Below are 19,509 nucleotides of genomic sequence, written 5' to 3'. Positions count from 1 at the left end.
CCGGTACCTACGGTCAAGAGATATTCAAGTAGAGCTGCTTGGTTTTTCATCTTACCAGATCAGCGACGTAGCAAGCGCTTACCTGTATCGGGATGTCCTATTCTATATACTACATACTAGTTTATTTATTACTTGACCATAACGGTATTGATAAACAAATGGGAGTAAGGTAACATTTTATGTTAATTTTACCTTCCAAGGTTATGCTTAGGTACCTGCATATACCCGCATATGCAGTTAGTTCAAGGTTTAGTCTTGCTGAGTAACCTGGTCGTCAACTGAACATGAATTCTAACAGTATTTGAGTACCTAGGTACATACATTTTAGCGCTGTCACCTGCACATGCATGTGCAACATTGAAATCAGGTGAGGGGTCGAGGGAATAATAGTTTTTCCCCACACGCTCACATTTACCCATCGTGTTTTTCACCTTTTGCCTTTTACTTTTAGACCCGACGCAGCTGCTGACAGCTGAAATTTCAACGTTTTCTTCCGCACATCATTTCTTTCAATCACCAACTGCCCGCCAGCAGACAACCATTTTGTCAAATCGTTATCACCTGGCCCATGATGAAGGGCGTTCTTCAATCAGTCCGAGGCGGTCGGCCTCCTAAGGTTACCAAACAGACTGGCACGCCTCGCGGTCGGCCTGGTCGCCGAGTCGGCGCATCCGACGCGCATGGTCTTACCAATTCTGACCTTGCCGACCTTGAGCAACAGGATGTGACCACTGATGAGGACCATGATCCTAACCCTCACGCCAGCTTTGATCATGACGCCGCGACTATCGCCGCCGCCGCCGCTGCCGCTCAACATCATCAACAGCAGCAGCAGCAGCAGCAACAAGAGCATCAACAACAGCTCGATCTTACTGCAGCTAGTATCCTAGCTAGCAGCGTCCACACCACGAGTGACCACCATCCTGACCTTGGTGGTACTCACATGGATGACGGTGCCCGTACTGCTACCGTCGAGGAGCTTGCTCGTGAATCCGGCTACACAGACTTCGTTGTTGAGAGCGCACTGGCCAAGCGCCTGGCTGGAGAACCTGGCCAGCGTCTTGCACAACAACGTCGTCCTGAACAGCATCTCAATCTCACACGGCGCAGTAATGTCGAGGCCCTGTTTGCGCACATCGCCGGTACCGTGGTCCAAAACTGTAAGAACTGTAAGAAAGGCCATGGCCCGTGGACTTTGTGCGTAGTAATCGAAGGCCAGATGTGCCAAAGTTGTTCCAACTGTTGGTTCAACGCTTCGGGTGCGCGATGCTCACTTCATGGTGCGTTATTCTCATTTAATCATATATGTACTACTAGCATGCTAATCGACGATTCAGAGAGTCGAGATCAGAACTCGCAAGGTGTACAACAGATGCTCAACAATGAGAACATTTCATTCCCCGTGCCCACTGCACCTCCGACTGCCATGGCGCCGTTCAACTTTGCGGCTCCTGCATCTGCTGACCCTGTTGTCCGCTACACCGTCGAACAGTCTATGGCGCTGGTCCGGGGAGCTGACAAGAAGGCCCGGTCGATGCTCATGATCGAGGCTACTGCTCGTCAATTGGCCTTCCAGATCGCTCAGTACGAGGAAGCCCTTCAGGAGGAACAGGGCCAATCGCAGGTGCAGGCACAGGCCAATGCACAAGATGCTTCTCAGCCGGTTATCAATGAGCAAGGTGCCCCCTAGGTAGGACTCCTTCAGCCGGTCATGAACGAGCAAGTTAGTTCCCTCCAACCTCAGCCGGCCATGACTGGGCTAGTTGCCCCCCCAGTCCAACCCCAGCTGGCAATCAACGGACAGGTTGGCTCTCGATCTCAGCCTCAGCTGGCAATCAACGGACAGGTTGGCTCTCGATCTCAGCCTCAGCTGGCAATCAACGGACAGGTTGGCTCTCGATCTCAGCCCCAGCTGACGATCAATGGACAGGTTGGCTCTCGATCTCAGCCCCAGCTGACGATCAATGGACAAGTTGGCTCCCGAGTTCGAGCTCAACCTCAGCTGGCAAGCAATGGGCAGGGGGTGCCTTAGGTGGGACCGCCATATCATGGTTTATCGGCGCATATCGGGGACGAACTTGAAGCAGGTTACATCCCTCAATCATACAACCAGCCCGGATCATACTTCGGCACTGGCTCTAACGTCGGATCCGGATCCAATACCCTAATTGGATCCAACACTGATTTCGAATCGGACTTTGGATCTGGATCTACTACCTTAGTTGGGTCTAATACCTTGGTTGGATCCAACACTGACAATGCTTCCAACATCAACTTCGAAGGCATCCGCTTTGATCCGAACGTGGACATGGACGACGTCGATTTGTCATCTCTTCTCCCCCAGTAATATTGTCACCGAAACGCGCATTATATGCTAGGTGAACTTGAGCATTCTGGTGGATACCTAGATGGATTTGCAAAGGGGTAGTTTCTTTCTCGTTGCCACGATATGCCATCGCTAGGCCTTGTTCCTTTGGGCCTACTCTAATGGCGTATAGTTCAATTACATGGCATATTTGCGAAGTCATTGGTCAAATCGTTGGTCACATCTGGGGTGGAAATTGGGGAGGTGGAATGTCTTGTCATCAAATTTTGATGATTTTTTCTATGAAGCAAGGAGTTTGGGTTCTGCATAGTGTTTCTAGGAGATCTGGACATGATGAGTTCGGCAATCACTCCTAGTTACAGTTTCTTCCGTAGTTGCGCAAGCAAGCAATTTGCGGTAATATATGAAACTTGCCCAAGATGGCTATACGCTTTTAAGTGACTAAATGTTGTCTGCGAAATTAGGGCCCACTGTCTTAACTATGGATATAGGTGTCGTTGTTAACTATTCGTCTAGCCGGTCCCTATGTATGTATGCTACGTTGTTGTCATTCGACGATCAAGAGGTATCCTCCCTTGACTTCCAAACCACTCGCTATTTGACTGATCCTACATACGGAGTCTGCAAGTCTTCATGCCTAACCATTTGCCTCCATAAGACAGCAAGCCTACTACGAAACAAGTAGCTGTGGCTATACCTTCAAGTAGAGTCAATCTTTAAATGCAAAGGTTATAAGTGAATCGCGTCCTGAGTAGGGTATCATTATTATATTATGCTTGATATGCTCTATAAGTAGGTAGGTACCGCATCAGGCTCAAGACGAGAAGTGGCAAGCTCAAGATACTATTCACAAGGCGAAGCAAAGTTCCTCAACTCCCTTTCTTCCTAGCCTAGCTCTTGGCATCCTGTATATGCTTAGTCCGGTAAGTGGCAGGATGACCGTGCTCCTTAGCGTACTTCCTGATCTTGGAGTATATGTCGGGCAGCACGAATATCCATATGATGGGCATGAGGCAGCACATCAGCGTGTCGAGGAGCCAGCTATTCCGCGGCGACCCGCCCAAGGCGCCCCAGCGCATCAGGTGGCCCAGGAAGGCGCTCGTGACGAAGTACTGGCCCTGCTCGAGCTTGCGTATGGCGGCGGCGGCGACGTCGTCGGGCGTCTGCACGGGGTCCCCTTCCTCGATCTGCTTCGTCACTTGCGGCTTCGTCATGTTCTCGCGCGCGAACCCCGGGCTGCCGATCGAGGCCGGGTACACGACGTGCAGGCGCACGCGCTGCGGGTACATCTCCAGCTCCTGGACCAGCGTGTCGGCGAGCCCGCGCAGCGCGCTCTTCGCCGGCGTGTACGGCCCGTACCCGACGACGGGGAAGAAGGCCAGCACGGACGAGGTCAGGATCAGGTGTTTCGCCTCCGGGACCACGGGCGCGTCGGCCGCGCACCATTGTCGTAGGACGGCGTGCGCCATCTCTGCGGCGCCCCAGTAGTTGATGTCCATCTGCGAGCGCGTGAGCGAGAGCGGCGTCTCCAGCCAGAAGTCTGGCGCGCTTGTCCCTGCTACGCACCACACGATGTCGAGAGCCCGCCCTTCGTTCCAGGATACGGCCTCGGCGAGCAGAGGGGCGGCGTAGTCTGCTTGTGATACGTCCGCTGTTATGTACGTGAACCGTTGACTCTCTGGGTTTCGTGCGGCGGCGCGGACGTCGGCGAGCGCGGCTTCGAGCTTCGCTGCGCTGCGGGAGACGAGGATTATGTGGGCGCCTTTCGCGGCGAGTTGGATGGCGGCGCTGCGGCCCATGCCTTCGGAGGCACCGGTTATGAGGATGGTCTGGGGGAAAGGCGGTGGGTTAGCAATTGGTTTGGCTTGGTTGGGGTTAGGTTGGCTAGCTGGATGGCTATTTGTGGCGTACCTTGCCCTCGACGGGCATCTGGTTCTTGCTCGAGAAGGCACCCATTGTCACGATGGTGGTGGTCGTGATTAGCACGATTAGGATAGCGATTGCAGTATTCGTCCACGGAGAGGAGAGGATGAAGTCCATGAATGAAGAATTAGGAGAGGCTAGGTGACCATCTCGGATTTTATCGAGTTACGGGAAGTAGGGAATTGATGTACCGTGCCACAATTAATGTGGAAGACAAGGGATGAGCTGGCAAATGAAGAACGAAGCTATCACTAATCACAAGCTTTTTGTCGTCCAGGGGTCTTTCAAGCGTTTGGGGCCAACAATGCGCTATCCGTATGCAACCTTGCTGCCCTGTGCCTTCCGTAACGCTGTCTGCTACCAATTCGTTAATATGGTTGGCTAGAGGCTCCACCAGCTATTGCACATAGCTGTTGCCCGGCAGTCCGGCAGCTGTCCAGGTGCCCAGGTGCGATGGGTAGGTGGTGGTGTGGGTCAAGACGATAACGATAAGGAATTCAGCCGCTAAGCTGACGTGGGGAGAAAAAAAAGTTCTGACTGACAGGCTTTAGAATTTCAAAAGCACATTCTAAGTCCACGACCACAAATACCGATTCCTGCCCACTTTCGCTTCGCCTTTACGTTTCCTAGAGATGGGGAAGAAAAGAAAGGCTTCAAGCGGTCCTCCGCAGCCAAAGGGCCCCCGTGAATACGATCCGGCTGATGCGAGACTTGGTCCTATCAATAGCTACGAAGATGTAGCCGACTCGGAAGATGAATATTTCCTCAACAAGGACCAGATCCTCTTCGACGATGGTCCGAAGTCCAAAAAGCAGAGACGGATAGAAGAGGAAGAAGAGTTTTTGGAAAATTCAGATGAAGAAGCACTTGCTTATGACGACGAAAACTCGGATGATGACGGTGAGGGCGACGACCAAGATGACTACGCCCGCAAACCTGCGAAACCTGCCAAGGGGCGGCGTGATGGTGGTTCTGAATCTGGACAGGAAGAAGGCGAGGAAGGCGACTTGAGTTGGTGGGGTTCGTCAAGAAAAGAATATTATAATGCCGACAATCTCGAGACCGAAGCCGACGCCTTGGAAGAGGAGCAAGAAGCTCGACGGCTACAAAAGAAGAAGTTGGCTAAGATGTCGGAGAGCGACTTCATTTTCGACGAAGCTGAGTGGCTTGCTCCTGAAGCCGACGATGCGGACCAGAACGAAGTTGTCACCGAAGTTTTGAAGGACGTCGAGATTCCGGCTGATATGGGCGTTGAGGAGAGATATCGTCTCTTACGGACAAGGTACCCCGAGTTCGATTACCTAGCGGATGAGCTCCAGCAGTTGCAACCTCTACTTGTCGATGTCCAGAAACAAGCAGAAGGTCAACCGTCAAAATCGCTACCGGTAGTCAAGTACCGGGTCCTCGGTTGCTATGTTGCTACGCTTGCTATGTATTTCGCTACTCTGACATCGCCAGCTAGAGATGCTGCCAACGGCAACTCAAAGGTACTTGATCCAGCAGAACTACGCGATCACGAGGTCATGGGAACACTACTCGAGTGTCGAGATGCGTGGAAGAAGGTAGAGAACCTCAAGGGTTCGGACCAAGTACGAGCAACTGCTGCTTTGCCATCTCCGCCGGAGGAAGAACAATTAGCAGTAGGGGAGGACGTAAACATGGAAACAGAAGTTCTGAAGAAATCAAATAAAGAGTCTGCAAAGAAGGCTAAGGCTAAAGCCAAGGCGGAGCGCAAAGCAAAGGCTATCGAAGAGTCATTTGCCGATCTTGATGCGCTTGTTACTACGAAAAAGAAGGCGAAGAAGCCAAGCGCTGAGATCGCGACAAGGGAAAGCGACTCGGACTTTGGGGAAGAGGAAACCCTCGATGCCAAAGCTGCTGCTGAAAAGGCTGCGCGCAAGAAAAGTCTCAGGTTTTACACTTCGCAGATCGTGCAGAAAGCCAATCGCCGAGCGGGCGCAGGCAGAGATGCGGGTGGTGATATGGACATCCCTTATAGAGAGCGCCTGAAGGACAGACAAGCTCGCCTGAACCTCGAAGCAGAGAAGCGTGGGAAGATGAGCTCGAAGATGGGCGCTGATCTTGGCGATGATAGCGATGAAGAAGATGCGCATGTTGCCACTGCTGTGAGAGACGACGAAGACGAATACTACGACATGATTGCTGCTAGGTCGAGCAATAAGAAGGAAGAGAAGGCAGCTAGATCAGCAGCTCTCGCGGCAGCTAGCAGCAGGGATCGGGTCGTTCAGAAGGAGGAGATTGGCGAGGATGGAAAGCGCAAGATTTCCTACCAGATAGAGAAGAACAAGGGACTCACGCCTCATCGGAAGAAGGACGTGAGAAATCCAAGAGTAAAGAAGAGGAAAGCATATGCGGAGAAGCAGAAGAAACTGAAGAGCATGAAGGCAGTGTACAAGGGCGGCGAAGGTCGGGGAGGGTATGCAGGAGAGTTGACTGGTATCAAGCCAGGCTTGATCAAGAGTGTCAAGTTAGGATAGATACCAACAATATTAATGCGGCGTTCCACGATATTCTACTTGTATGGGTTTGGAGGTGATATATCTAGAAAACCCAAGTTGTCCCGTGACATGGAATCCTTTCAAACTCCCGTCTGATATCGATCTGTGTTTGATGGAATGAGGCTCCAGGCAGCAGGGGTCTAAGCTACATCAAATAGTTTTGCCCGGCAACCAGCTGTGACGTGTAGGCACATGTATATATCGTGTACAATTCGCACTTCCAATTTTATAAATAGGTACCTAGGTAGCCAATGTGACATGCTCTTTCCTCTGGCTGATATTTACTTAACAGTCGCTGCCTACCTAACTCTACTGATACTTTCCAATCTACCTTTTACTTTAACATTTCACTTCCTTCGTTTCACCATTGAACAAACTTTCATACTGCATCAACTTTCTTTTGTTTAGCACTTCGTCAATCTTTCGCGACGCAAAATGTCGTACCTTCGTGGTAAAACCCTTTCTACTAAACCTCTTTCTACCAAGACTTCTTCTTCCTCCTCCTCTTCTTCTGTTCCTTGCACCTTGGACAAGGAGGTCACCCTACCATCTGATGCTGAAGACACCATTTCGTCCGTCTCATGGTCGCCTACTAGTCACCACCTAGCAGCCGCATCGTGGGATGGAAACGTGCGCGTCTACAACGTCAGCCCCACCGGAGTCGCACGAGGAGTCGCGCTCCTCGCCGCAGGTGGCCCTATTCTCGACTGCGATTGGGCCAAGGTAAGTCCGTGGATTTTTTTTTATTGTGCGGCTGAAAAAACTGTGGAGGAAATAAAGCCAATATGGAATTCAAAATAGGTAAGTAGGCGGACGTTATCAGCGGTTAAGGTGTTCGGGAAGGACTGAAGAAAGAGTAGGATGGTTCAACGGTCGCCGCAGGAGGCGCCGACAAGACAGTTCATCTCCTGAACATGAGCACAAACCAACAAGCTACTCTTGGCAATCACGAAGCCCCCATTCGCAGCGTGCGCTTCGTCGATGTCCCGGAATGCAATGAGCCTATTGTTGCGACCGGATCCTGGGACAAAACAGTCAAGTATTGGGATCTTCGACAGCAAGATCCGCTCGGTACCATCACCTGTAACGAGCGTGTTTATTCGATGGATTCAAAGGCCCACGTTTTGGTCGTTGCGAATGCCGCGCGCCAAGTTCATATCTTCGACCTCAAGAACCCGGGAGTTATCTACAGAACAATCGAATCGCCGCTCAAGTACCAGACTAAGGTCGTCGCCGCGTTCCCCGACGGCAAGGGCTTCGGTATAGCCAGCATCGAAGGACGATGCGCGATGAACGCCGTGGAAGACAAGGATGAGACGTATTACCCCCGTTCTTTTTCATGCCTACTGTGCCCATACTACTCCCCCCAGTCCCCCTTACCTATATATTATCGCTGAGCAACTTGAAACAATTAACTAACACTTGGGTTTTCCTTCCCGTCAAATAGTTCGATCAACTTCACATTCCGATGCCATCGAGAGACCGAGGGCAAAGTGGAAAAGGTCTACAGCGTCAACGACATGTCGTTCCACCCCATCACGCATTCGGTGTTCTCGACCGGCGGGTCGGACGGCGTCTTCCAGTTCTGGGACCGCGTCACCCACACGAAGTTTAGGCACTACCAGAAGGCTGATGAGGCAATCACGGCCACGGCTTTCAACCGCGACGGAAGCTTCCTCGCCTACGCCATCGGCTACGACTGGAGCCGTGGCTGCGCGGCGAACACCCAGAAGACCGAGACTAAGCTCATGCTGCACCCTGTCGATGAGGAGGATTTGAAGAAGAAGGCATAGGGATGTGCTAGGGATGTGTTTGGGTCTTGCGTGTATATCCAGGGCTACGGGTTCTAGGATTGGGATGGTCTGGAATAACAAATGGCAATCTTGTATTCCACGGAGGTTTCTTTTGTCAGGGGCTTGGTACTTGTATCACTGGAGAGGATGTCACGCTGGTTCTTCATATTTGCAAGGGAGAGGGCGCGATTTGTGTTCAGCTGTCAAGTTTAATCGTTTGGCAGGAGACACGTTTACGTGCTGCTGAGATGGATAAACGAGGAAGAAGCCCATATTATGACTGATGGGCCTAACTGACTTGGTGTACTTTCAATAATAGTGCAGCAACCCAATACTTGGGCTGTGACAAGTCTTGGTTTCTAATGAAGACTCTTCTCTAATTGTTTGTGAATTATCATATGTGGATGTTTGGAGTAGCTACACTTACGTTACTTGCGCTTTATGTGCGAGAAACCGCTGTCATATAGTTCGATGCGAGAAATATTGTGAGTTAGCTTCTACTATTCCGTCCCTAGACTTAGATTCCTCATCTGAACATATCTGTCATGAGGCAGAACCAAAGGGCTAAGAAATAACGACATTGTTACGCGAAGAGCACTGACTACTCCCTTCCAGGGGATGTGGTATACATACGTAGACCTTCCTTTGTCTGCAGCCAAGGGCCAGCTGCCAACAAGGGGGCCTCGTACAAGCCGACTCCCGATCCTTCTGGGTTACTAGCTAATCCTCGCGAGATATCTGGCTATCAGTTCTCACAGAGGAGGCTTCTAACAATATCGTTCGCGTCTGCTGTGGTGTAGTTGGAAGTACACTTCATTTGGGCATGTTACTTCAGGGGGAAGTGGGGCGGGTACACGGTAGTCTTGTTGCCGCGGGATGACGGTTGGAGTGGATATAGGAAGGTAGGTTAATGGTTCGATACCTAGTTTTCTATGCAATTAACTTTGGGACGAAATACTTATTTTCCCTTTGATGTGATCTCCTGGATCCTTACATCAGTTCACCTATGGTGTATATATAGTCATTATGTTAGCAAAGTTCGTCCAGTCGTAACAAAATCAAAAAGTAACACATCGCCTCATAACACAAAGACAGGCTCTCCAGATTCCTCTACCTTCTGCATCTCTCGGATCCTGCCGCGATGCTTGTTCCTCCCGTCCTTAGCTTTCAAACGCAGTATGAACGTCCTAGGGGTGTCTCGGAAGGAAGTCATGGTAAGTTCCGCCACGATAGCTTGCTCCGGCTTCCGCGCTAGGACAAAAATCTCTCTCTCGAACTTGTCAAAGAAGTAGATCTGCTTGTCCTGTAAGCTTTGGGATAACGGTTCCGGCGCTGAGCATAAAACGATGGAGGTCTGCATGAGCAGCACTCTATTTTTCCATGCGTTATTGGTCCTTGGACACGCGATCTTCTTGGTTTCCAGGCATCGGGTCGACATATACGCAAAGGTAGCGCAGTCTTCGGAGTCAGCTAGCACGTTGGCCCAGGCATGGTCGTTTTGACAAGGGATTTTAAAACAACGGAAAATCTCCTGTCCCCAGAAGCATGCGACAATTAGCTTCCCTTGGTGAATGCCCGTGGGCTCAAGTGCGCGCAGTATTGTCCTTATCATTTGTATGATAGCTTCCTCGACTTTCGTGTCTGGGTTGAAACGCGATTCGAGCTGTGATAGAAATTCGTTGAAGTTTGGTCTTCGAAGGGCCTCAATGATACCGAGTTTTCTCAGTTCCTCCCAGATCTCACGGTCCATTTTGGTGGTGTTGTAAATAGAGAGGAAGATGTCCAGTAAATCTGCAACGACTTCGCGGAGCGGTACTCTTCGGGCGACGCCCGTACAATAGCTTATTTGCAGACCCCAGGGTTCTTCAAGGAAGAATACTAGTGTCTTATCGTCCTGCTGTAGTCGACATTGCTTCAAGCTTTGACCGTGTATCTTAGACCATGTATGGTTTACCTGTACTATTGCATATTGCCCAGCCTGTAGACCTACTTGCCACTCAGCATCCTCCCAGTATGGCTTGTGGGTCCCTAGCTGCTCAAGGTGGTGAACATTTCTTGTCCAACATTGCTCTATCTCAGTCTTGCAACCTTTGTTCCAAGTGACCAACGAACCAATCACCAATTGAGTGTCTGGTGAGATGCGTATAGGTTCCGGCGGTTCGCTGGGCGGGACTTGACTCCAGTGGAAAATACATTTCTCTGTATCGGAACACCAAATCATGCCTGATCCAAGCCGAATTGCCGATACGTGAGTGGGATCGTCTTTGCGGACGATGAGTTTTCCAGGCCCCCAAGTATCGAGAAGATCGCCAATGTTTGTGCTTACGGAGAACTTCTGCTCCGTAACTTCTGCTTGTTCTTCAGCTGGTTGGAGCAGCCCAAATGTGATTGCCTGATCATGAATCATCTCGCCTATGCATGTGAGACTGACTAGTTCAACACTGATGCAGTCAGTCGGAAACCCGCGGGATCCTAGCAGATAGATTTTCTTGAGCTCCACGTCTAGAAAAGAAAGCTGGATCGGCCCAACATGTGCCTGGGCATACGAAACGAAGCCTACACACAAGAGTTGTGTGGCTAGAGAGCAACGATGTAGAAATGTTTCTGTGTCTCCCTCAACGCCAGAAAATGTCGTGGGCACGACAAAATTGACTATTTCTGAGGCGTAACTAGCAGCTTTGTACATCAATCTATCCACCTTATTTTCGTCGGCCATGCCCTCTTGGAGGATCGATAATAAATCAGATGCTAACCGCAGGGGAAGTCGACGGAGTTGTATTGAAGGATCAACCGTCGTCTCCGGCCGCACAGCGATGGTGAAACAATTGCAGCACAACCCTGAATCCTGGACCCTACTCACAGCTGTACAGAGTCTTGATAATGCCTCACATATTCTAGTAAGCAAGGGTTGGTGGTATTGCTCGCCGTTTTCTTTAGATCCATACGAGACAAGAGCTGCATTGTTGGCGTGGAACTCAACAAACCCGGTCCAAGACTGTTGTTCGCGAGATTGCGGACTGACTCCAGCTATACCACATGACTCGTGCACTAGCCGCATGATATCTTCATCATTTATTGCGGTGTGTGATCCTACGGCCAAACTCGGTGATGAGGAGTTGTGATTCAAGGTATGATCCAAAACATGATGTGAACAATTAGTTAAATGGAAGTCTGGCCGAGCATTTGCCTCGACGTGCGGCATTGGTTCGAAAAAGATCCAAGGTGAGTCGTTGTATTGCTCGAAGACAAGATCTGCTATTTCGTTTGAACTGTAACCGAACTCCTTTAATTCCTTGAGCCAGAAATATTCACCAACCGTAACTTGATCAAACTGGTCTGCGATCAATCCATGGAGGACTTCAATATTGCCTGCTTCAAGAGCATCCTTGATGGTCCGTGGAGAATGCAGTTCTCGGTCTGCTGCACTTTCGTCTATGACACCATTTGATGGTATCCGGTCGCTGTTCTTATATCCTTTACTTGAAGGACTCTGCATGGCATTGTCATGTTCTTCACCAGTGACGTTCAAGTCAGCCCTGCGTTCTTGAGATACATCGTCGATATTCTTGTGCTCGGCGCGTACAGTAGCAAAGGGTGTACATTGAACTTGTGAATTGGTGTCAACCCTATATTTTAGCAGTATTCTGACAATTTCTGCGTGCCCTTCATGTAATGCAACATGTAGTGCATGTTGACGCTGGGAAATAGTGTTGATACCGTGCTTGAGTAGTGTCCTGACAATTTCTGTGTGTCCTTTATATGAAGCAGCATGGAGGGAAGATTGACCTTGAGAATTGGTATCAACCCCATATTCGAGTAGCACCGTGACGATGTCTGCGTGCCCTTCGTAGGAAGCAACATATAGAGCAGGTTGAGTCTGAGAGTCGGTTTTGACTCTATAACCTAATAGCATTTTGACAATTTCTATGTGTCCAGCATACGAAGCAGCATAAAGGGCAGATTGACCTTGAGAATTAATGTCGACTCCATGTTCGACCAGCGTTTTAACAATTTCTGCGTATCCTTTAGACGAAGCAGCTTGGAGAGAATTGGCATAAATTCCGCTTTGAGTATTGGGGTCGGCTCCATATGCTAGTAGCATCCTGACAATGTCTGTGTATCCTTTGCATACAGCGGCATGAAGGGCATTGCCGTATTTTCCACCTTGGGCATTTATGTGAACTCCATGAGCTAGGAGCATTCTGACAATATTTGCGTGCCGTTTGGTGACAGCAGCTTGGAGGGCGTTGCCAAATTTTCCACCTTCCGCGTTGATATCGGCCCCATAGTCCACGAGTAGATTGGCCACATTTATATGGCCCTTGTATGAAGCAGCCTGGAGGGCATTGCCATATAATCCGCCTTGAGCACCCAAGTCAGCGCCTTCGATGAGCAATCTCTGCACACATATGAAGAGCCCTGTGAGCGATGCATAATATAAAACGGGTGGTGGCTTATAGTATTCGTTGTCTTTTCTCCATGGCCTGTCCGGGCTGTACAGTCGATAGCAAGTGCAAAATGATTCTTGGGATTTGAAGAACCTAAGAATCGAACCTTGGACTGCATGTTCACTCTTGGAAGCATGTACCATCCAATATTGTGCAGCGTACTGTGCCATAGGATAGGTTCGTCTGAGCTCCTGTATTGGAAGGCCAGGTTCCAGATGTAGTAGGTATGTTAAGCATACTTCTACAATAGATGCTCTAGCAGTTGTTTCCCTCAGTTGGGGAGGGATTTCGTTCTTCGGTGACATCAAGAAATCCCTGATTGAGTGATGTGCGAGACCAATTTCTAGTTGAGATTCATCGTCTCTCCAATTTGTAATTACGACGAAACCAGGGTAACATCTAAGGATGTCTTCTAGCTTGGTGAATCTAGCGTACGGATTGGACCGAGATATGGTTGGCACTGTTGCCAAGGCATCAACAATTTCCGCGATACGTAACGACCGTTCGGAGTAAACCAAGAATTGCAGGATTCGCGTATGATGCCGACGCTGGAGAGTCACGTTGGTTAAGATGCGTGTGTAAGTCTCCTCCAATGCCTTCGGCAAGGACGCGAGAGTCTCTTCTATGGAGCGGGCCTTAGAAGATATTTCAAGCGCATCAAGCTGGGATGAAACCCAGCGGAACCTGCAGTTTGTTAGCAATCAAGTATACGATACAAGTTGGGAGATCTTACATCCCATCCGCTCTTTTCACTAGCAGATTTTCAATCTTGCTCTGTTCATTTATATTCCAGTTCCGTGCTGACAATGTTCTTGAGTAAACATAAGCGCCTATGTCTTTCCTGATTAAATTGCTGTAGATACGGAAAATGGATTGGGTATTGATGAAGCTCTTGACGGTCGATTTGATATATGGCTCCTGTCGACTTGTGACAAGAATGTGAACATCCCCATGCATTCTTCGGAGCTCTTTGATCTCTAGAAGAAACAACTCTTCAACTTGACCTTCGCTGTCCGTAATACACTCATCAAGTGCGTCGAGGATGATCCAAACTTCGCCGATCTGTTGGACCATCTTCTGGAAAGCTATACGTAACGACTCAAGGGTTGGATGCTTCTGGCCATCTTCACATGCCGAGTAAAGTGAGTCTAGGTGACCTCGGGCCTCCGTTTCTTTCCTGTAGAGTTGCATAACAAGCGATCGAAGCATGTCATTGTGATTTCGTTGATAGGGGTCGCGAATGTCAAAGTAGAAGTAAACGAGATTGTTGGAATGAGTTTTCTTAAGATCCTTAATTACACTTGAAGCTAGGATCGTCTTTCCACATCCAGGGATTCCGGTAAGCCAAAGAAGGGAATTTGTCGTTAGCTTCCAGTCTAAATATCTTGGGTGTTGAAGGAACCAAGCGCCTGTTCCTGGATGGCGATGGCGTAGTGCTCTGTTCAAATTGACGGACGGATTGGACGGCGAGAGCCAATTTCTGGTACGTTCTTCATCTCCTTGCACTGCATGTCGGTTAATGGGGAAAATCCCAATACGACCTAGGATAATTGTCTGCCTTAGGAGAAACGAACTTACCATCAGAAAGAATTTTGCTGAGTTTGCTCCCAGCTTCTACTCTACTCGGTGCTGTTGCGCCGAGGAGAGCTTTCGCATGGGCGGCTGCCGCTATGGCTGCGTAGGTCTCCCATTCCGTGCCCTTGTACGTATCACAGTAGTTACATATGCCACAAATAACAAGGTAGGGGAAACAATTTAATAATCTTGAAGCTCCCGTTTCAAAGCACAGAATGTGTTTCTTGAATGCGAGTTGATCTCGAATCTCAGCATCCTGAATCGTCCTATCCCCCGATGCAATAAATCCATTGTGTACGGCAGGGGCCCTCTCATTCTTGAACCGTGGGCTTCTCGGAATCAATCCAGATTTATCGCCTCTGTTATAAGTGAATGAGGACACGTAAAGCTTGTCAGTGTCAGGGTTTGGTAGCTTTAGATCTGGGTTGTTCTTAAAGAACGTCGTGATGGTGTCTTGAAGTTTGAAGCTCTTGTTTCGATACTTGGTTCGGAGTTCTTCTATTGCTTCTTGTATCGGCATCGACGGAGGCTGTAAAACTCCTCGGGTGACCAATTTGTTTTTAAGGATAGTCTTCCTATAGTCGTATTGGAGGACACTTCCAGTGTTGTAACCAGCGAAGCCGACCACTACGTCGCCTAGGCGAACGTCATGCCTCTGGCTTGGTGCGCCGCCGCCAATGCTCACGAATAGGTAGACTCGCACGTTCGTGAACTCGCGTACCAAGTTCTCAGCAACTCTTGTAGCAGTACTAGGTTGCTGCAAGGCGAGAACGACATTGTGCTCCCCAACCCGGCCTAAGGTATAAATGTCACTGTGTTCTTTGAATCCCGGATCTTCATGATGTTCATCGAGAACACTTTGAGCAGTCAGGTATTCCACAAATCCTGCACAAATCCAGCCAACAGTGTAGTTATTGGGGTCTGGCATGGCACCCTAGTAGGAGTCCTGAAATTGAGAAGATTGCACATTGTGGGCGGTGATGTGAAGTGAACATAGCAATTCTTCGCACGAGGCTGTGGTTGCTTACTTAATAATACTACCACCTGCAACTTCAAGATGTTACCAACAGATTAATAGATGGGGTAAGCGCCAACTTACATAATTGGAGATGTCATCGGGTATTTGTGGGTCAGATTAAGCTTACCTTACATTATACCCCTCCAATCCAATCCAATCCAAACCTAATGCCTATGACTGGGGATTGTGGAACTTTAGCCCGTTAGGTACCTACTTAGATACTTTCCACCCAGCATTTAAAAGCTGCGCCTTGTTAATTGAACGTCGCAAATGATACTACTATGTAGACAGAAACCACCATGACCGACTGGCGAAGCGACTATCTCGATTCCCTGCAGGAAGCAGAGCGGAATAACCCGGTGAACAAGGACCTCGTCCAAGCTTGTTAGAGGAACCCCCTTCCTACCTGATATTTGTTCCTTGTTAGTCTCTCTGACAGATGTCGCCGCAGGCTCCCAACTTGCCGATCGTGTAGCCGCTCTCGAGGCCGAGAAGGCCGTGTGGAAAGCATCAGGTAAACAGCAGCAATCGCCGGAAAAGCCGGCGTCAGGCAAAGCTACCGCCGCGACCGAGACAACGACAAATTCGGACCCGAGCGTCGCACAGCTGAGGCTAGATCTCGCCGAGGCGCTAAGATCAAAGGGCCAGCTGCAGAGTAGGCTCAAGACCGCCGAAGACGAGTTGCAGAAACTGCGGACAAAGACTAAAGTCGACACGAAGCGGATCAGCGACTTGACGATCGAGAGAAATGCTATTGCGGCGAAGCTAGGAGACCGCAACGAAGAGCTAGTTGGGAAAAATAAAATGTTGAAGGTATGGGCCAATGGTAGACTAGGCAGACACACCACACTGTGCCGCTGCTAATACGTAGTTGTAGGATATCCAGGATGAGAACCTGACTCTTAACATTCAGCTGGACGTCACCGAGCAGAAGGCGGCAAAGCTCACTGCTGAGAACAAGGACCTGGTAAAGAGGTGGATGGAAAGGATGAAATACGAGGCTGATGCTATGAATATGGAAAATGAGGCACCGAGCGGTAAGAGCCGGAGGTGACGCTCCAGCATGATTGAAAAGTATCGGCTCACTATATTGTAACGCTGCACTCTATTTATGAAGCTTAGCCTAGACCTGTATAGTAAGTGCTTTTTCCATCATGCTTTCTTTGGTATCCTTCCAGTAACGCTCATCTATGCAAAAATGGTATCCTAACTCGCTCTTGTCTACCCGCCGTCCAAACTCTTTAAGGACAAAAATGTTGCTGACTCCTTATACCCTAGGTTGTTTGGTATTCTCGGCCTCACTTCTTGGTCGAGATGTAGTAATCGCCTTCCGCGGCTGCCCAACTGACCCAATTTTCGTGATATCGAAAGTGTTCGACGTCGAGAATACTGTTGGCGACATCGTTGACGGCGGTTTTGTTTTCGTGGACGAAAGACTTCAATGATATGATTTTGCAGCCCTTCTTCAGATCCAAGAACATGTTGATAAGGGCATCGTTGAGAGTAGAAGTGAAGGCCTTATTGTTGACGAGTATTACATCTGCCTCCTTCAACTTTTCCATGATCTTGGCACTGGCTCGGAAATCGCCCCTCTCGAGATGAACCCGCCCATGCGCCACGCCCCAGAGAAGACATCGGGCTCTGAATTCCTTCTCTTGTGCTTCAGCAAGGTTGCAGGCGTTCTCCATTATCTCGCAACCGTAACTTCTACAGCCAATCTCGAGTGCGGCTTGGAGGACGACGTTGCCTACTCCGGACCCGAGATCTATGAAAACTTGGTCGGATGTCATCTTCGTTTGCTCGACGAGCATCTTGGTTATGAATGGATGCAGCAGCTCCCCGTAGACGTTATCGCTTCCCATCTCGTACTTGGTGAGCATTTCTACCTTGGGTGCGACAGTACGGTCGTACACCTGGGTAAGGATAAAGGACACCAGGCTAGGCGGGAGGTGGTGCAGTCCTTGTATATTCTTTTCTACAGTGCCATTCTCAACCAACTCTAATAGTTTGTCGTTGTAATTCTGAAGTGCTGTTCTGAATACAGGAACATCTCTATATTTTTCGCTTATTGCACGCTCCATCTGTCTTTTGAAGCTACCGTTGTGATCGATGAAAGGCTTCGCTTCGTCATCGGTGAGATATGTCTCGGCTACATGTTCGACGACCGACAGAATGTCTTTGACGGCGTCGATCTTATCTTTTTGCCATACCAATTCGTACCTTTCGACTAGTTAGTTGGGGTCATTCTACAGCACTCCTAGACAATTGATAACCTTACCTCTCACGTTTGCACCGCGACGGATATTGCAGCTCAATCGCGACCTCTTCGGGTTTGGCGCCCTGAATTATCGGGCACTTCGTAGCGACTGAGGCAATATCCGCCGCGTGGATGATGCGCGAATCCCTGATCTCGCTGCCGAATGCCTTTTTGTGGCGCAGCTTGCGATTCAAATCAGCAGATCTCTCTTCGCTGCGTCGCAATCGCTTGCGGAAGGGATCGCTATCTTCGTCCGAGGACTCCGAGTCGTTCCCAAAGGCGGGCGAATCTCGCGGGGTACTTGTGACGGCCTTGCGCTTCCGTGCAATGGCCCCCCGCTTCTCGTCGGAAGAGGACGGGTAAGGCGACGCGCTCTTGGGCCGCGACAGTCGTGGGTTCGGCGAGAGGCGGGGTGACGCGGAATACTGGCTCGAAGACGCGCGCGGGCCATTCGGGGTCAGACCTGGCCGAGGCTTGCTCGGGACGACAACTTTTTCTATGCGGATATCCTGCGGCGCCGGTTTGAGTTTGGACTTTTGGTTAAAAATACCCATCGTTTTCCCTTCTAACGGCGGCGCGGGACGAGCGCGCGGCAAAGGTGTGGGGATGATAAAATGTGTTTAGGTAAGATGTTTTAACCTAGAAGTATTTTATTTTTATTTTTCGGGAGGTAATATTAGATACGTAGGTATGTACTGCATTTAAAAATTCTGCGAAAAGAGGGACGAACGAGGCTCTAACGCAATGCATAAAATGAACGGGCAAAAGAGTGCGATGCAGTACTTTGAAGATGAAGGGTGTGACGAGGCGAAGGAAGGAAAAAAAAAGACGACTGGACTGATTGATCGAATTATTCTAGGCAGGTGAGGCCTGGAGGGCCTAGGGGACATGGAAGGTACCTTGTACGCGTTGTACCTTACGAATTAAAGAACGAATTAGGAATGAGGCGGAATCCCGTTTGTCTCCCGCCCCACTGTTTCCTACCGACCTGAGCTTGCTGAAGCGGGACGCTAGGCGGCCAACTAAAAAGCTTGGCGACCAGCTGCCTCGCCTGCCTTGCAGCGGACAATTATTGAGTAAAATGTACTTACCCAGACTTACCTTATACCTTGTCTGTTCGTCTCGCTTAATTGCATAACCGCATAATGATATGCATTATGTGACGATTACCAATGACATAGCACGTGCTACATTCAACGCTACACTCGACATGATAACTCTTTCATTCTTTCACCTGAGCTCGGCTCCTACTACGTGCCTATTCCGCTATACCCGGGAATTATAGTCTGATGAGCGCGTTTTATCCGCCTGTGGTTCCTCGGTCGCGATTGCCTCTGATGAAGCGATGAGTAGGTAGGTAGGCGGTCCCGATTCAAGAGACGCCGCGTAACTATATTGCGTCTACCTTACTAGATACTTCTAGGGAACCTCTTTGTGTGCTAGTATCGCTAGAAACCTATATCTAGGTACCTGTTCATCAAACTGCCTATAATACTCGTCGGTCCCGCGACTGTCAAATCGTTCAACAATGACTTTGCGAAGCGAAATTATCAAATCCCTTAGCTCTTGTTACGTATTAAAGACCATTCGGGGCCTTGAAAGGGCCAATTTATTTTTATAATGTGCCGCGTCAGACTTTCTATTGTATGG

The 19,509-nt window shown here is 49.5% G+C and overlaps 7 protein-coding genes across 7 annotated transcripts; 4 read left to right on the top strand and 3 right to left on the bottom strand.

Annotated features, from left to right (window-relative positions):
- Nucleotides 1-571: 571 nt before the first annotated feature.
- F4807DRAFT_457680 (uncharacterized protein) lies at nucleotides 572-1,690 on the top strand (the record flags this gene model as incomplete). Its single annotated transcript, XM_048001079.1, has 2 exons — nucleotides 572-1,280; nucleotides 1,338-1,690. The coding sequence occupies 2 exons, from the start codon at nucleotides 572-574 to the stop codon at nucleotides 1,688-1,690; spliced, it is 1,062 nt and encodes a 353-aa protein (XP_047856698.1).
- Nucleotides 1,691-2,777: 1,087 nt separating this feature from the next.
- On the bottom strand, nucleotides 2,778-4,620 carry F4807DRAFT_414959 (short-chain dehydrogenase). Its single transcript, XM_047997001.1, has 2 exons — nucleotides 4,238-4,620; nucleotides 2,778-4,155 (listed from the first exon to the last, which is right to left on the bottom strand). Exons 1-2 carry the CDS (start codon nucleotides 4,364-4,366, stop codon nucleotides 3,217-3,219), a joined length of 1,068 nt encoding a protein of 355 aa, XP_047856697.1. The 5' UTR covers nucleotides 4,367-4,620; the 3' UTR covers nucleotides 2,778-3,216.
- Nucleotides 4,621-4,799: 179 nt separating this feature from the next.
- Nucleotides 4,800-7,002, top strand: F4807DRAFT_361421 (Sas10 C-terminal domain-containing protein). The gene has a single exon (XM_047995572.1). It carries the CDS (start codon nucleotides 4,882-4,884, stop codon nucleotides 6,745-6,747), a length of 1,866 nt encoding a protein of 621 aa, XP_047856696.1. The 5' UTR covers nucleotides 4,800-4,881; the 3' UTR covers nucleotides 6,748-7,002.
- Nucleotides 7,003-7,018: 16 nt separating this feature from the next.
- F4807DRAFT_414956 (WD repeat domain-containing protein) lies at nucleotides 7,019-8,941 on the top strand. Its single transcript, XM_047997000.1, has 3 exons — nucleotides 7,019-7,491; nucleotides 7,629-8,086; nucleotides 8,216-8,941. The coding sequence occupies exons 1-3, from the start codon at nucleotides 7,204-7,206 to the stop codon at nucleotides 8,559-8,561; spliced, it is 1,092 nt and encodes a 363-aa protein (XP_047856695.1). The 5' UTR covers nucleotides 7,019-7,203; the 3' UTR covers nucleotides 8,562-8,941.
- Nucleotides 8,942-9,223: 282 nt separating this feature from the next.
- Nucleotides 9,224-15,605, bottom strand: F4807DRAFT_361418 (uncharacterized protein). The gene is made up of 3 exons (XM_047995571.1): nucleotides 14,588-15,605; nucleotides 13,743-14,514; nucleotides 9,224-13,693 (listed from the first exon to the last, which is right to left on the bottom strand). Exons 1-3 carry the CDS (start codon nucleotides 15,510-15,512, stop codon nucleotides 9,640-9,642), a joined length of 5,751 nt encoding a protein of 1,916 aa, XP_047856694.1. The 5' UTR covers nucleotides 15,513-15,605; the 3' UTR covers nucleotides 9,224-9,639.
- A 124-nt stretch (nucleotides 15,606-15,729) lies between these two features.
- F4807DRAFT_414952 (autophagy-related protein 16) lies at nucleotides 15,730-16,740 on the top strand. The gene is made up of 2 exons (XM_047996999.1): nucleotides 15,730-15,986; nucleotides 16,054-16,740. Exons 1-2 carry the CDS (start codon nucleotides 15,902-15,904, stop codon nucleotides 16,464-16,466), a joined length of 498 nt encoding a protein of 165 aa, XP_047856693.1. The 5' UTR covers nucleotides 15,730-15,901; the 3' UTR covers nucleotides 16,467-16,740.
- Nucleotides 16,741-16,783: 43 nt separating this feature from the next.
- On the bottom strand, nucleotides 16,784-18,732 carry F4807DRAFT_361393 (histone H3-K79 methyltransferase). The gene is made up of 2 exons (XM_047995570.1): nucleotides 17,881-18,732; nucleotides 16,784-17,822 (listed from the first exon to the last, which is right to left on the bottom strand). The coding sequence occupies exons 1-2, from the start codon at nucleotides 18,411-18,413 to the stop codon at nucleotides 16,901-16,903; spliced, it is 1,455 nt and encodes a 484-aa protein (XP_047856692.1). The 5' UTR covers nucleotides 18,414-18,732; the 3' UTR covers nucleotides 16,784-16,900.
- Between the last annotated feature and the right edge of the window lie 777 nt (nucleotides 18,733-19,509).

The sequence above is a fragment of the Annulohypoxylon truncatum genome (genome assembly GCF_022578515.1).
Source record: "Annulohypoxylon truncatum strain CBS 140777 unplaced genomic scaffold F4807scaffold_7, whole genome shotgun sequence".
Taxonomy (NCBI): Eukaryota; Fungi; Ascomycota; class Sordariomycetes; order Xylariales; family Hypoxylaceae; genus Annulohypoxylon; species Annulohypoxylon truncatum.
This window is presented reverse-complemented; position numbering and strand designations above follow the sequence as displayed.

Excerpts from the sequence above, each read along its gene's own strand:
- F4807DRAFT_361418 (XM_047995571.1), bottom strand. The coding sequence starts at position 15,512 with ATGCCAGACCCCAATAACTACACTGTTGGCTGGATTTGTGCAGGATTT. Across the intron at positions 14,515-14,587 it reads CAGCAAAATTCTTTCTGATG|TGCAAGGAGATGAAGAACGT; the intron begins GTAAGTTCGTTT and ends ACCGACATGCAG. Across the intron at positions 13,694-13,742 it reads GTGAAAAGAGCGGATGGGAT|GTTCCGCTGGGTTTCATCCC; the intron begins GTAAGATCTCCC and ends AACAAACTGCAG.
- F4807DRAFT_361421 (XM_047995572.1), top strand. The coding sequence starts at position 4,882 with ATGGGGAAGAAAAGAAAGGCTTCAAGCGGTCCTCCGCAGCCAAAGGGC.
- F4807DRAFT_361393 (XM_047995570.1), bottom strand. The coding sequence starts at position 18,413 with ATGGGTATTTTTAACCAAAAGTCCAAACTCAAACCGGCGCCGCAGGAT. Across the intron at positions 17,823-17,880 it reads TCGCGGTGCAAACGTGAGAG|GTACGAATTGGTATGGCAAA; the intron begins GTAAGGTTATCA and ends ACTAGTCGAAAG.
- F4807DRAFT_414956 (XM_047997000.1), top strand. The coding sequence starts at position 7,204 with ATGTCGTACCTTCGTGGTAAAACCCTTTCTACTAAACCTCTTTCTACC. Across the intron at positions 7,492-7,628 it reads TCGACTGCGATTGGGCCAAG|GATGGTTCAACGGTCGCCGC; the intron begins GTAAGTCCGTGG and ends AAGAAAGAGTAG. Across the intron at positions 8,087-8,215 it reads GTGGAAGACAAGGATGAGAC|TTCGATCAACTTCACATTCC; the intron begins GTATTACCCCCG and ends CCCGTCAAATAG.
- F4807DRAFT_414952 (XM_047996999.1), top strand. The coding sequence starts at position 15,902 with ATGACCGACTGGCGAAGCGACTATCTCGATTCCCTGCAGGAAGCAGAG. Across the intron at positions 15,987-16,053 it reads CAAGGACCTCGTCCAAGCTT|GCTCCCAACTTGCCGATCGT; the intron begins GTTAGAGGAACC and ends ATGTCGCCGCAG.
- F4807DRAFT_414959 (XM_047997001.1), bottom strand. The coding sequence starts at position 4,366 with ATGGACTTCATCCTCTCCTCTCCGTGGACGAATACTGCAATCGCTATC. Across the intron at positions 4,156-4,237 it reads AGATGCCCGTCGAGGGCAAG|ACCATCCTCATAACCGGTGC; the intron begins GTACGCCACAAA and ends CCTTTCCCCCAG.